Source organism: Gigantopelta aegis, chromosome 6 (genome assembly GCF_016097555.1).
Source record: "Gigantopelta aegis isolate Gae_Host chromosome 6, Gae_host_genome, whole genome shotgun sequence".
NCBI lineage: Eukaryota > Metazoa > Mollusca > Gastropoda > Neomphalida > Peltospiridae > Gigantopelta > Gigantopelta aegis.
The window spans coordinates 45052789-45066093 of record NC_054704.1 but is presented as its reverse complement, the minus strand read 5'-3'; the positions used below and the strand labels follow the sequence as shown (position 1 = coordinate 45066093).

At 39.5% G+C, this 13305-nt stretch overlaps 2 protein-coding genes across 17 annotated transcripts in view; one reads left to right on the top strand and one right to left on the bottom strand.

Moving 5' to 3' along the window:
• Positions 1-1224, bottom strand: part of LOC121373939 (von Willebrand factor A domain-containing protein 3B-like) — a 104510-nt gene extending 103286 nt beyond the window's left edge. For 5 of the 9 annotated variants that reach the window (XM_041500768.1, XM_041500773.1, XM_041500775.1 and 2 more), the window contains exon 1: positions 834-1216. In XM_041500768.1, the coding sequence (XP_041356702.1) occupies positions 834-888 (55 nt within the window). In that variant the 5' untranslated portion in view covers positions 889-1216. Of the gene's footprint in view, positions 1-833 lie in introns of all 9 variants that reach the window. The other 4 variants (XM_041500776.1, XM_041500774.1, XM_041500770.1 and 1 more) reach the window with 4 other exon arrangements.
• Positions 1225-1567: 343 nt separating this feature from the next.
• The window catches only part of LOC121376243 (palmitoyltransferase ZDHHC20-A-like), a 41227-nt gene continuing 29489 nt past the window's right edge, over positions 1568-13305 (top strand). For all 8 annotated transcript variants that reach the window (XR_005958422.1, XR_005958421.1, XM_041504064.1 and 5 more), the window contains exons 1-5: positions 1568-1702; positions 6115-6141; positions 6685-6779; positions 7917-8037; positions 12758-12827. Coding sequence is in view for 6 of the 8 variants with exons in the window: in XM_041504064.1 (XP_041359998.1) it covers positions 1588-1702; positions 6115-6141; positions 6685-6779; positions 7917-8037; positions 12758-12827 (428 nt within the window). In the remaining 2 variants the exon portion in view is untranslated. The remainder of the gene's footprint in view (positions 1703-6114; positions 6142-6684; positions 6780-7916; positions 8038-12757; positions 12828-13305) is intronic.

Below are 13305 nucleotides of genomic sequence, written 5' to 3'. Positions count from 1 at the left end.
TCCTTTTCCGACTTATCTACTCTAAATAGTAATTTACAATTTATATTTATTATGTCATACAATAATGGTGACATTGACATTCTTAACCATGTCATGGCTGTTGCTAGGATTTTTTGTTTGGGGGGGGGGGGGGGGCAACTGAGTAGTTAATAGTCTAAAGCTCCTTAAACAGTTAAGAAGAGAATTTTCTTTTTCTATAATGCCCCCCACCCCACCCCGCTAGCTACGGCCCTGCATGTATTACCATTTATTGACAGCTGTATTTCTAAACGTAAAGTTTTTGTTCAGCTATCAGTGGGGCAGTAATTTAATTTAATTATTTCCCAGTACTTTAACCATTTATTTTTATAACAAACTTTATTTCTACAAATATAATACAAACTTTGTTTCTCCGTCTGGCATGTACATTAATATTGTTATTATTATTAATTGTTATTGTTGTTATAGATGTTGTATGTTTTTTTTGTTTTTTGTATCTGTTTGCTGATACCAGCTTGTTCGGAAATTTGCAATAAACTGAAATTGAATTGAATTGAATCATAGCTGGGTTGTTGTTGTTTTTTAAAATCTGTTTAGTTAAATATATTTCTTGAATTTGGTTACATATTTTCTGATAATATTCACCAATTTGCTAATAATTTTTGACATCAGGTTAAATCCTGCTAACATATATATGGCCCTTGGGTTATCAGCCACTGCATGACCGCTGTGCATGTACCGGTATTACCCAACCCCACCGTACCCCACCCCACCCATGCCTGTTGCAGTAAGATCACTGCGTATACCATGATGATCAAATCACAAATTTAACTTCACGAATACATAATACTCACTTTGCGAATACGCATTCTTCATGTAAAGGTTTACCGAGCAAACTTCAGTCCCCATATTATTTGGTCTATCGACAATCGAAAACTAGCAACAGTGTGTATTATTTAGACGAACTGGTTTTCATTGCGAAAACATGTCAGACAACAACAGTTTCTTCATCCATAGCACGCTCCAACACAATTAAATATCTTTCTCTTTCTGACATGGGATTAATCAGTAACTTTCTTCAAAAGACGACACATCTTAACCACCATGTTGTATACAGGTGCCCGTTGCTGGGGTGTACAACTTCGGGAGATTCCGTTTGTTTCCGTATTTTTTCCCCCACGAACACACAGAACACAATACTGAGGTTATTCCATGTTTCAAACAAATTTAAATGATACAACAAAACATAAAAGCGAGGGTATGTAGGGAGTGGGTTTCGGTGGTCGAACCCCACCCACACTTGCTCAAGCCATTTTTTTTTTCTTTCAATATATTTTTTATCTAGAACAAAAACATAACAATATATACTTTTAACGGGTTTTTTTATTTAAAAAAAAAAAATCTTTCTTTTCTTTTAGTTTTGTTATTTTATTATTATGTTTTATTATTGTCTGTCATAAATTTAAAATAAAAAAATAATATTGTAAAGCATCGTTTTGTTTTAATCACAATACTGTGTATAAAATATAGTATGCCAATATTAAAACTGCACAACTTTTGATGACGTTTTTCACATATAGGAAGAAGGGAAAAAACAACAGATAAAAGATGGCTCCGTTGCCAATTCGTCTGTGTTGTGCCGCGGTCAGATGGACCCCTGTTGTTTTTATTACTGCTATTATCATTTGGTCATATTATGCCTACGTTGTAGAGATGTGTATCTGTGAGTAGGAATGTGTATTTTATTTCTTAAATAAACTGATTGTAATTTATAGGCTTTGCCGGTACAAATTTGAGATCATGAGATTAAACATCTTAATAATAGGCTTAAATTTAAAGATGCATTATCACTAGTATCGGTACGAATCGTGTAAATACTTATAAGATTTCACAATAACAACATCTATTAATAGTTGTAATGATGGAACACCTTTCAAATAATGATAATTAAAAGACCTTTAAAAAATCCCACCCAAAACATTTTTTTTATTCAAGGGAAGGAACTCCATTTGCATGATTTGGCAAAAACTGACACTGAAGTCCAAACCAGTTTGTTAACTACGATAAATTACTCTCCTACCTTTAATTACCATTTCATTTTACTCAAATATTGTCCAGACACAAATTGTGAAAAAGCATTTACAGTGACACAAATTCCACATACGAGACTGTAAAGATGTCAACAATATTGACATCGCTGAGATTGCATAGGCCCATAAGGCAAACTACATGTACTGATGTAGTTTTCTGCCATCTACCATTTTGCTTGTTTTTGGAATACTCTTCAAGAGGGGTTGGTTGATATGACAATCTATTGTCCGAACCAAATTGTTAACAACTACGAAAAATTACTCTCCTACCTTTAATTGCCGTTAGATTTCCTCTGAAGTTTGTCCAGACAGAAATCTTGAAAAAACCATAACAGTAACACAGATTCCGCATACCAGATGATAACTATGTCACCTATATCGAATTCGCTGAGAGCGCATAGGGCAAAAAGCATGTAATTTTGTGCTAGCTGCCATTTTGACTTTTTATGGAATATTCTTCAAGAGGGGTGAAAGGATAAGACTTAATCTAACAACGTCATAACATGTTATGATATAAAAGCAAACGTGATGACGTCATATTATTTATTATTATTATTTTTTTTTTTTTAATGATACCACTAGAGATCATTGATTTCATATTAATTATGTCACATACTTTGGAGGCTTTCACCCCTCTTGAGACTTGAAGAGTATTTCATAAACAAACAACATGGCAGATGGCAGAAAACTGCATGTATTTTTCCCTATGCAATCTCAGTAAAGATGATATCGGCGACATCGTTGCAGTCTCGTGTGTGGAATCTGTATATTTGTAGTGGTTTCTTTGCGATTTGTGTCTGGACAAACTTTGGAGGAAATCTAACGGCAATTAAAGGTAGGAGAGTAATGTTTTGTAGTTGTTAACAATTTGGTTCGGACAATAGGATACCAATGACATGAGCTAAAGTATAACACTCATCATTAATTAAGTCACATACTTAGGAGGCTTTCTTCCCTCTTGAAGAGTATTCCACAAAATAGTGTCTTCAGGAGCATTACAATTAATACAAATAAAATTAAATGTTCCAATAAAATATATTCTGTTACTGAACTTTTTTTCTTCATTGAATTGACACATTAATCATACTGTAATGATAAGTTACTAATTTTGTCAAACAGTCAACTAAAAAAATAAAATATGCAAAAAACTTTGGGTATGGTGCCATCCCAAATAATATTTTTTGGGGATGGCATTTTACTTGTTTTACATTCCTACAGAAACCCTGAGCAGCATATAAGCCTATTTTCCATCAACTGGTTAATTTCCATGTTCAATTGGACTATTTATGTTTGCTGTCATGGTCAACCAGGATTTATCAGGACTACAGGATTTTGAGCTTTTCTTTCGAATCTGCTATCACTTAGCCTTATATGTGGTGTTTTCGTTGTGTCATTACGTTTAAACATATATATACTGAACAAAATAAGAAACTTCCGCTAACTTTGCTTGAACATAACTTGATGAAAACAAACCGGGGGAATAATTGTTATATATGTGTTTAAAGAGTGTTCCATGATGCATCGTTTGGTGCAAAAATCATGGCAATAGGTCAACAGAAATGGAGAAATTTTGACAAAGTGTGGTAGGGGTTAAAATAAAAAACACCCACTTAATAACAGGTATGACCACCTCTTGAATTGACCACTGCAGTGCATCGCAGGCGCATAGAATTGACTAAAGTGTTGATTTCTTTCTGTGGAATATTGTTCCATTCCTGAATGAGCGCTTGATGAAGTTCGTTGACGTTAGCGGGTGGGTTGGGACGACGCCTCCATTGTCTGTCCAGACTATCCCAGACATGCTCGATGGGGTTGAGATCAGGACTTTTAGCGGGCCAGTCATCAAATGAAATCAATGTTATTTGTCCTAACAAAATTTACAGTGTCTCTAGCTGTATGAGAGGTGGCATTATCATCCTGAAAAATTGAGATGTTGGCGTTGTTATGGAACAGAGGAATGACGTGATGAGCGAGAATGTCATCGCGGTAACGTTGAGCATTTAAATTGCCATCAGTGACGACTAGTGGTGAACGATAACTATGGGCAATGGCTGCCCAGACCATGACACAACCCCCACCCCCGAAACGATCTCGTTCAAGAACACAACAGTCAGCATAGCGTTCATTTCTCCTACGGTAGACACGCACCCTGCCATCACCACGTAAAGAAAATCTGGATTCATCCGAAAAACAGAACGGTATTCCAGCGTCGCCGTATCCAACGAGTGTCTACACGTGCCCAATTAAGACGATTTAGACGATGACGTTGCGTTAAAACGCACCTACGTAAGGACTTCGTGTATGTAAACCGTTCTTCCACAGACGATTACGAACAGTTTGCCCACTGATTCGGTTATTATGAAGCCCAGGTGTGTTAGCAGCAGTAGCAGTGGCAGTTTGGAATCAATTGCGCAAATACGTGTTCATGATATAGCGGTCTTGACCACGCGTTGTAACACGCGGACGTCCATGACGTAGCAAGTCGTAGGTGCTTCCTGTCATTCGAAATCTTATGCGAAGATTTCGTATTGCTCGATTAGAACTCCCAACATGCCTTGCAACGTCTTCTGTCGACATGCCAGCATCAAGCATGCCAATTGCCCGTTCGCGTAAATTATTGGGTATTCTTGGCATACTAAAAATGCTACAATGTAAAAAAACTTTAATTTTTTACATATTTTGAAGCGTTTTCGTTCACTTGACAACAATGTCAGTAAGACAAGTAAAACAAATTGACCGAATACTACACGGGACATGTTAAACCATGCATGCACGTGCAAATTGAATTTCACGTTGTCGACGATTAACAGTGCAAAAATAATCGATAAAATTCATGAATCCTGATAATATAGCTCAAGGCTAATACTACCTATATAATTTCATTACACAATGAATTCTTTAACACAACAAATACTATATGTACAAATCGGAAGTTTCTTTTTTTGTTCAGTATATATAAAAAAATAATTTTTATAAAATTTGATAACCTCAGATGAATTTTTATTTCTTATTTTTTTGGTTCCATTGTACATTTTTAACATTTTGTTAGCACTGAGCATAGTATTAGCAGCACTGAACACCCACATACCCCAAGTAAGGTCCCAATCACTGTCGATCACAGTTGTCAATTTGATCATGTGACTTGCCGCCTAGCTACATGTAGCTTCTCTTCCAGTCTGTGTTCGCAAAATAGTACAACCAGGTTCATCAAGAATAATTGTATTTAATTGTATTACAATCTGAACTACATTTTGTCTAGAACATACATACATTTTGGGACAATAAAGTGATAATAAAGTTGATTGAGAAATGACTATCAATTTTTGTTTTAATGTAGTTTTAAATGAGATTCAAACATAGGTTCATGTAAGTTCCATTAACATCCACACTGTTTTCCATAGAACTTAACAGCAAATAAAAATGATTGTTTTAGTATATTCAGTAAAATATTTAAAAAAAGAAGTTCAAAATACAAAATACACTACTGACAAAATTGCCATTTGCTTTGTCCCAAAGTTAATGATGTTGTGTCAAGAGGAAAAAGAATACATCATATTGTTACTTACTACAAGCGTTTTCATTGAATATCATAGGAAAGGAGAATAGATAATTAGGTTTTTAAGATTTTGGGGATTTTGGGGATTTTAAAAATAAAATGCAAAGAACATTCTTACAGATCGTCCTCATACTAATATATGTTTTATTAGAATAGGCCCATAATGCAATGTTCTGTGTTTCCGTGTCAAGTATATATAATGATTTAACAAACATATTTTGGATTGTGTGTTAAATCGTATTATATAGTTAACAAGGAAACAGCTCTCCCCTAAATAATAATTAAATCATGGATTTATTTAACGTCAAGAATCATACTCTACAGCAATCTGTAAGTTTCAAATAAGATGTGAGATGATTCATAAAGCATATGTGATGTAAGTAAGAAAATGTAAGCTTCTAATAAGATGTGACATAATTTGTAAATATATATAATATTGTAGTACATGTATGTTCATATTGTATAAACTAATCTGTCTTTCTTTTTCAGTCACTGTGGACAGCGTGGTGGAAAAAGGTCAGTGTTTTATAATTTTGCACTTTCTGTGCCAAAACTATGGGTGGTACAGTACTTTGTAGGGGTGGGAGTTTTTTAAAGTATTTTTTATGTTTACACCATGTAGTGTTGTTTTTGGTGTGGGTGATTGCCTTGAATTGTAGTATTTGTTAAGGTGTGGTTCAGACTTGCCTTCAATTGTAATTAAAACCAACTGTCATATTAGTTAAGACAGTTCTATAGGTAGTGTACCTGAGACCAATATGCAGAGAGGGTGTAGTGGTCTTACACCTTCCCAATGAGTCATTGAAACTCACTCTGGATGGGAGTTGGTACCGGGCTGCGAATCCGGTACCTACCAGCCTTATGTCCGATGACTTAACCATGACACCACCGAGGCCGGTAAGGAACCAGTATGGTATTTATTTAATTTGTATTAAGCATCTAACATTTTAAAATTCAGCTACATGTACATAAATATTATATACATATATATGCATATTCATTTTGTGAAAAATCTTTCTTTTCTTTTTTTCCATATTTTTCTTGTTCCTTGTTTTTCAGTAATTTATCTGCTACTGTATCATCCTGCAGCCTTCATGTTTGCTTGGGCTTATTGGCAAACAATATTTGCCAGAGTTGGAAGTGTTCCCAAAGAGGTACGTTTGTTATTCTGCCCGTGTTGGCAAGTCTAGTTACATGACATTGGGGGAACAACAAAATAAAAAGCACTTACAATAAAAAGTTATCAAACTTTAACATCACACATTGATGCATTGGTTTAGCTTTTGAAGTTGTGTGGTGAGAATATCATTTTAATGTATTGCAGACCTGTCATGAGGGAATGAGCTGGACAGTTGTCAACAAGTAATGCTACGTTTTCACTCTCTTTTTTATTTGAACTCATGTGACAAACACCATTCAATGAATGCATTATCTATTTAGTCTTGAGGACAGTACTTGCATGACAAAGGTTTTACATGCTTGAAATGCCTTGAATTGGCTGACAGATATTCTGGTATAGTTACCTCAGACGACAGCAGTTAATTGTTCTTTGCTCTTTTTTTACCACCTTGACGGTTCACACCTTTCAACCATAGATTATATTCAGGCATGATGCAATAAATATGTACACATAAAAACAAATACCAACTCCCAACATATTTATATCAATTCCATCCCGTACACGGGAGGAACAATTAATTACCATTTCCTCACACAATTGATCAATGACTATGGATTGTTATAATCAGTCATCACATCAGTAAAGCCAAATCATTGGAACATCACTAATGAGAAAATTATTTGTACAATGTTTTATGTCTAGAATTTGATAAAGACTACATGTGTTAGAAACCGTAAATGCTAGGTCAGACACACTTCTTGCCTAGCACACATCCAGGGGGAAGGTGCTGGGTGTGTGCAGCCCTTAAGTCCTGGAATTTGGAACTGCCCTGAAAAATGCTAAAGAATGTAAGAAATCTATTTGTTTTTATTGTAACATGTTTATAAGATGGGCCAGTCTGGGGAAGACTATCATAATATATAATGCATGTACCTTTAAAGATAGAGATCTATGCCCTTTTTAAAAACATTGCACCCTCTCCCTTTTTACTGTAAGTGCTCTTTTTAAACATTGCACCCTATCCCTAGAAAAATCTGTATTCACCCCTGCTTGTACACACTAAAACAAAGAGCTAATTAATTATATAAAATTGTGTACATATTTATGTCAGCAGTGATTTATGTGATGCCTGGGATACACATGGTTTTTTTTTTCAATGTTTCTTTTAAAGTTTTACCTAAGCAAGCATGAGGTGGAGCTGTTTGATCGTGAGACCAGCGAAGACCGAAAGAGGGAACTGCTCATACAGTATGGACGCAACCTGCCCATTTTGAATCGCACTGTATCGGGATGTACGTACGATTACCTGTGTTAAAGTTGGCTTTATTTAACACCACCACAAGAGCACATTGTTTTATTAATCACTGGCTGTTGGATGTCAAACATTTGATAATTCTAACATAGTCATAGAGAAAACCCTCTACATTGTTCTTTTAGCAGCAAGGCGTCTTTTTATATGCACTTTCCCACAGCACTTACAACAACCTTTGATATACCATTCGTGTGGGGCAGTGGTTGGGTTGGCAAAAAAAGCAAAGAATGGGTCCACCAAAGGGATTTGATCCTGTGATGCAAGCACCTGAGGCGAGTGACTAGCTGTCTTACTTGGAGTGAGATACTGTTAGTGGTAGAACACCCACCTGAGGCGAGTGACTAGCTGTCTTACTTGGAGTGAGATACTGTTAGTGGTAGAACACCCACCTGAGGCGAGTAACCAGCTGTCTTACTTGGAGTGAGATACTGTTAGTGGTAGAACACCCACCTGAGGCGAGTAACCAGCTGTCTTACTTGGAGTGAGATACTGTTAGTGGTAGAACACCCACCTGAGGCGAGTAACCAGCTGTCTTACTTGGAGTGAGATACTGTTAGTGGTAGAACACCCACCTGAGGCGAGTAACCAGCTGTCTTACTTGGAGTGAGATACTGTTAGTGGTAGAACACCCACCTGAGGCGAGTAACCAGCTGTCTTACTTGGAGTGAGATACTGTTAGTGGTAGAACACCCACCTGAGGCGAGTAACCAGCTGTCTTACTTGGAGTGAGATACTGTTAGTGGTAGAACACCCACCTGAGGCGAGTGACTAGCTGTCTTACTTGGAGTGAGATACTGTTAGTGGTAGAACACCCACCTGAGGCGAGTGACTAGCTGTCTTACTTGGAGTGAGATACTGTTAGTGGTAGAACACCCACCTGAGGCGAGTAACCAGCTGTCTTACTTGGAGTGAGATACTGTTAGTGGTAGAACACCCACCTGAGGCGAGTGACTAGCTGTCTTACTTGGAGTGAGATACTGTTAGTGGTAGAACACCCACCTGAGGCGAGTGACCAGCTGTCTTACTTGGAGTGAGATACTGTTAGTGGTAGAACACCCACCTGAGGCGAGTAACCAGCTGTCTTACTTGGAGTGAGATACTGTTAGTGGTAGAACACCCACCTGAGGCGAGTGACTAGCTGTCTTACTTGGAGTGAGATACTGTTAGTGGTAGAACACCCACCTGAGGCGAGTAACCAGCTGTCTTACTTGGAGTGAGATACTGTTAGTGGTAGAACACCCACCTGAGGCGAGTGACTAGCTGTCTTACTTGGAGTGAGATACTGTTAGTGGTAGAACACCCACCTGAGGCGAGTGACTAGCTGTCTTACTTGGAGTGAGATACTGTTAGTGGTAGAACACCCACCTGAGGCGAGTGACTAGCTGTCTTACTTGGAGTGAGATACTGTTAGTGGTAGAACACCCACCTGAGGCGAGTGACTAGCTGTCTTACTTGGAGTGAGATACTGTTAGTGGTAGAACACCCACCTGAGGCGAGTGACTAGCTGTCTTACTTGGAGTGAGATACTGTTAGTGGTAGAACACCCACCTGAGGCGAGTGACTAGCTGTCTTACTTGGAGTGAGATACTGTTAGTGGTAGAACACCCACCTGAGGCGAGTGACCAGCTGTCTTACTTGGAGTGAGATACTGTTAGTGGTAGAACACCCACCTGAGGCGAGTGACTAGCTGTCTTACTTGGAGTGAGATACTGTTAGTGGTAGAACACCCACCTGAGGCGAGTGACCAGCTGTCTTACTTGGAGTGAGATACTGTTAGTGGTAGAACACCCACCTGAGGCGAGTGACTAGCTGTCTTACTTGGAGTGAGATACTGTTAGTGGTAGAACACCCACCTGAGGCGAGTGACCAGCTGTCTTACTTGGAGTGAGATACTGTTAGTGGTAGAACACCCACCTGAGGCGAGTGACTAGCTGTCTTACTTGGAGTGAGATACTGTTAGTGGTAGAACACCCACCTGAGGCGAGTAACCAGCTGTCTTACTTGGAGTGAGATACTGTTAGTGGTAGAACACCCACCTGAGGCGAGTAACCAGCTGTCTTACTTGGAGTGAGATACTGTTAGTGGTAGAACACCCACCTGAGGCGAGTGACCAGCTGTCTTACTTGGAGTGAGATACTGTTAGTGGTAGAACACCCACCTGAGGCGAGTAACCAGCTGTCTTACTTGGAGTGAGATACTGTTAGTGGTAGAACACCCACCTGAGGCGAGTGACTAGCTGTCTTACTTGGAGTGAGATACTGTTAGTGGTAGAACAGCCACCTGAGGCGAGTGACTAGCTGTCTTACTTGGAGTGAGATACGGGCTATTGGTAGAACAGCCACCTGAGGCGAGTAACCAGCTGTCTTACTTGGAGTGAGATACTGTTAGTGGTAGAACACCCACCTGAGGCGAGTGACTAGCTGTCTTACTTGGAGTGAGATACTGTTAGTGGTAGAACACCCACCTGAGGCGAGTGACTAGCTGTCTTACTTGGAGTGAGATACTGTTAGTGGTAGAACACCCACCTGAGGCGAGTAACCAGCTGTCTTACTTGGAGTGAGATACTGTTAGTGGTAGAACACCCACCTGAGGCGAGTGACTAGCTGTCTTACTTGGAGTGAGATACTGTTAGTGGTAGAACACCCACCTGAGGCGAGTGACTAGCTGTCTTACTTGGAGTGAGATACTGTTAGTGGTAGAACACCCACCTGAGGCGAGTAACCAGCTGTCTTACTTGGAGTGAGATACTGTTAGTGGTAGAACACCCACCTGAGGCGAGTTACCAGCTGTCTTACTTGGAGTGAGATACTGTTAGTGGTAGAACACCCACCTGAGGCGAGTAACCAGCTGTCTTACTTGGAGTGAGATACTGTTAGTGGTAGAACACCCACCTGAGGCGAGTGACTAGCTGTCTTACTTGGAGTGAGATACTGTTAGTGGTAGAACAGCCACCTGAGGCGAGTGACTAGCTGTCTTACTTGGAGTGAGATACTGTTAGTGGTAGAACACCCACCTGAGGCGAGTTACCAGCTGTCTTACTTGGAGTGAGATACTGTTAGTGGTAGAACACCCACCTGAGGCGAGTGACTAGCTGTCTTACTTGGAGTGAGATACTGTTAGTGGTAGAACAGCCACCTGAGGCGAGTGACTAGCTGTCTTACTTGGAGTGAGATACTGTTAGTGGTAGAACACCCACCTGAGGCGAGTGACTAGCTGTCTTACTTGGAGTGAGATACGGGCTATTGGTAGAACAGCCACCTGAGGCGAGTGACTAGCTGTCTTACTTGGAGTGAGATACGGGCTAGTGGTAGAACAGCCACCTGAGGCGAGTGACTAGCTGTCTTACTTGGAGTGAGATACGGGCTAGTGGTAGAACACCCACCTGAGGCGAGTAACCAGCTGTCTTACTTGGAGTGAGATACTGTTAGTGGTAGAACACCCACCTGAGGCGAGTGACTAGCTGTCTTACTTGGAGTGAGATACTGTTAGTGGTAGAACACCCACCTGAGGCGAGTAACCAGCTGTCTTACTTGGAGTGAGATACTGTTAGTGGTAGAACACCCACCTGAGGCGAGTGACTAGCTGTCTTACTTGGAGTGAGATACTGTTAGTGGTAGAACACCCACCTGAGGCGAGTGACCAGCTGTCTTACTTGGAGTGAGATACTGTTAGTGGTAGAACACCCACCTGAGGCGAGTGACCAGCTGTCTTACTTGGAGTGAGATACTGTTAGTGGTAGAACACCCACCTGAGGCGAGTAACCAGCTGTCTTACTTGGAGTGAGATACTGTTAGTGGTAGAACACCCACCTGAGGCGAGTGACCAGCTGTCTTACTTGGAGTGAGATACTGTTAGTGGTAGAACACCCACCTGAGGCGAGTGACTAGCTGTCTTACTTGGAGTGAGATACTGTTAGTGGTAGAACACCCACCTGAGGCGAGTGACTAGCTGTCTTACTTGGAGTGAGATACTGTTAGTGGTAGAACACCCACCTGAGGCGAGTGACTAGCTGTCTTACTTGGAGTGAGATACTGTTAGTGGTAGAACACCCACCTGAGGCGAGTGACTAGCTGTCTTACTTGGAGTGAGATACTGTTAGTGGTAGAACACCCACCTGAGGCGAGTGACTAGCTGTCTTACTTGGAGTGAGATACGGGCTAGTGGTAGAACAGCCACCTGAGGCGAGTGACTAGCTGTCTTACTTGGAGTGAGATACGGGCTAGTGGTAGAACAGCCACCTGAGGTCAATAATCATATAGTATATTATCCATCAAATAACCTTATGCTTTTTTTTATTAATGTGCTGAGGTGTTATTAAACAAACGTACCTTTCCTTTGCTGTGTGTTACTCGATACTACTCAGTCTTTTGAACAAGCTGACACTTGTTCAACCTTTTAAGGTAATCTCTATCTTTGTATAAATTAAACCTGAAATAAAACTGTATACAGGTTATTAATTCTGATGAAATTCTTTTTTATTTAAACTCTCAAATTTACTGTTCTAAGACTAATTCTCACATAAGCAGCCTGAACTGTTATGACCATTGGGTTTCTGTACCTTAAAACTGTACAATACTCCCAAACAATTTGAGTCTTAATATCAAATTACAGAGCATCAATTGGAATTGAACATGTTGTTATGCCCACTGTTTCTAGTTCAGTAATTCAAACTTTATCTGTAATTCTGTATGTATTTGCAGGTCCTCGTTACTGCGACAAGTGCAAATGTATTAAACCAGACCGGTGCCACCATTGTTCTGTGTGTGGGATGTGAGTTCATACATGTTTACGTAATACTGCAATCGAACCTTTCCATCATCTAATATCATTTTATAAATAAATGCAAACACAATGTCAGTTTATGTGAATCATTTTTGTGATATTGCTCTCGGTGGACATTGTCAACAGCCATGATGCCACTTCCGCACATAATTTTTTCATAGTCACACATTGTACAGCACAGTTCATGAGAAAGCTTCCCACCCTCAGTACTGGACATAAACTGTACATAGTAGCCATCATAAATCACTGATTGGTTTGGGTTGTTCCCATCATTTGTGTAAATCAAAAAAAATAATTGTGGAATGAAATGGTGGTAATGTTCTGTTATGTTTTTCATACTTAGAACAGGTGTACACCATATAGCTTTATTGTATTTATTAATTTATATATAGATTTCCATCCGTCTGTCTGTGTGTCCATTATTAGGGGACATGTATTACTGCTTGTTTATTACATGTATTACTTT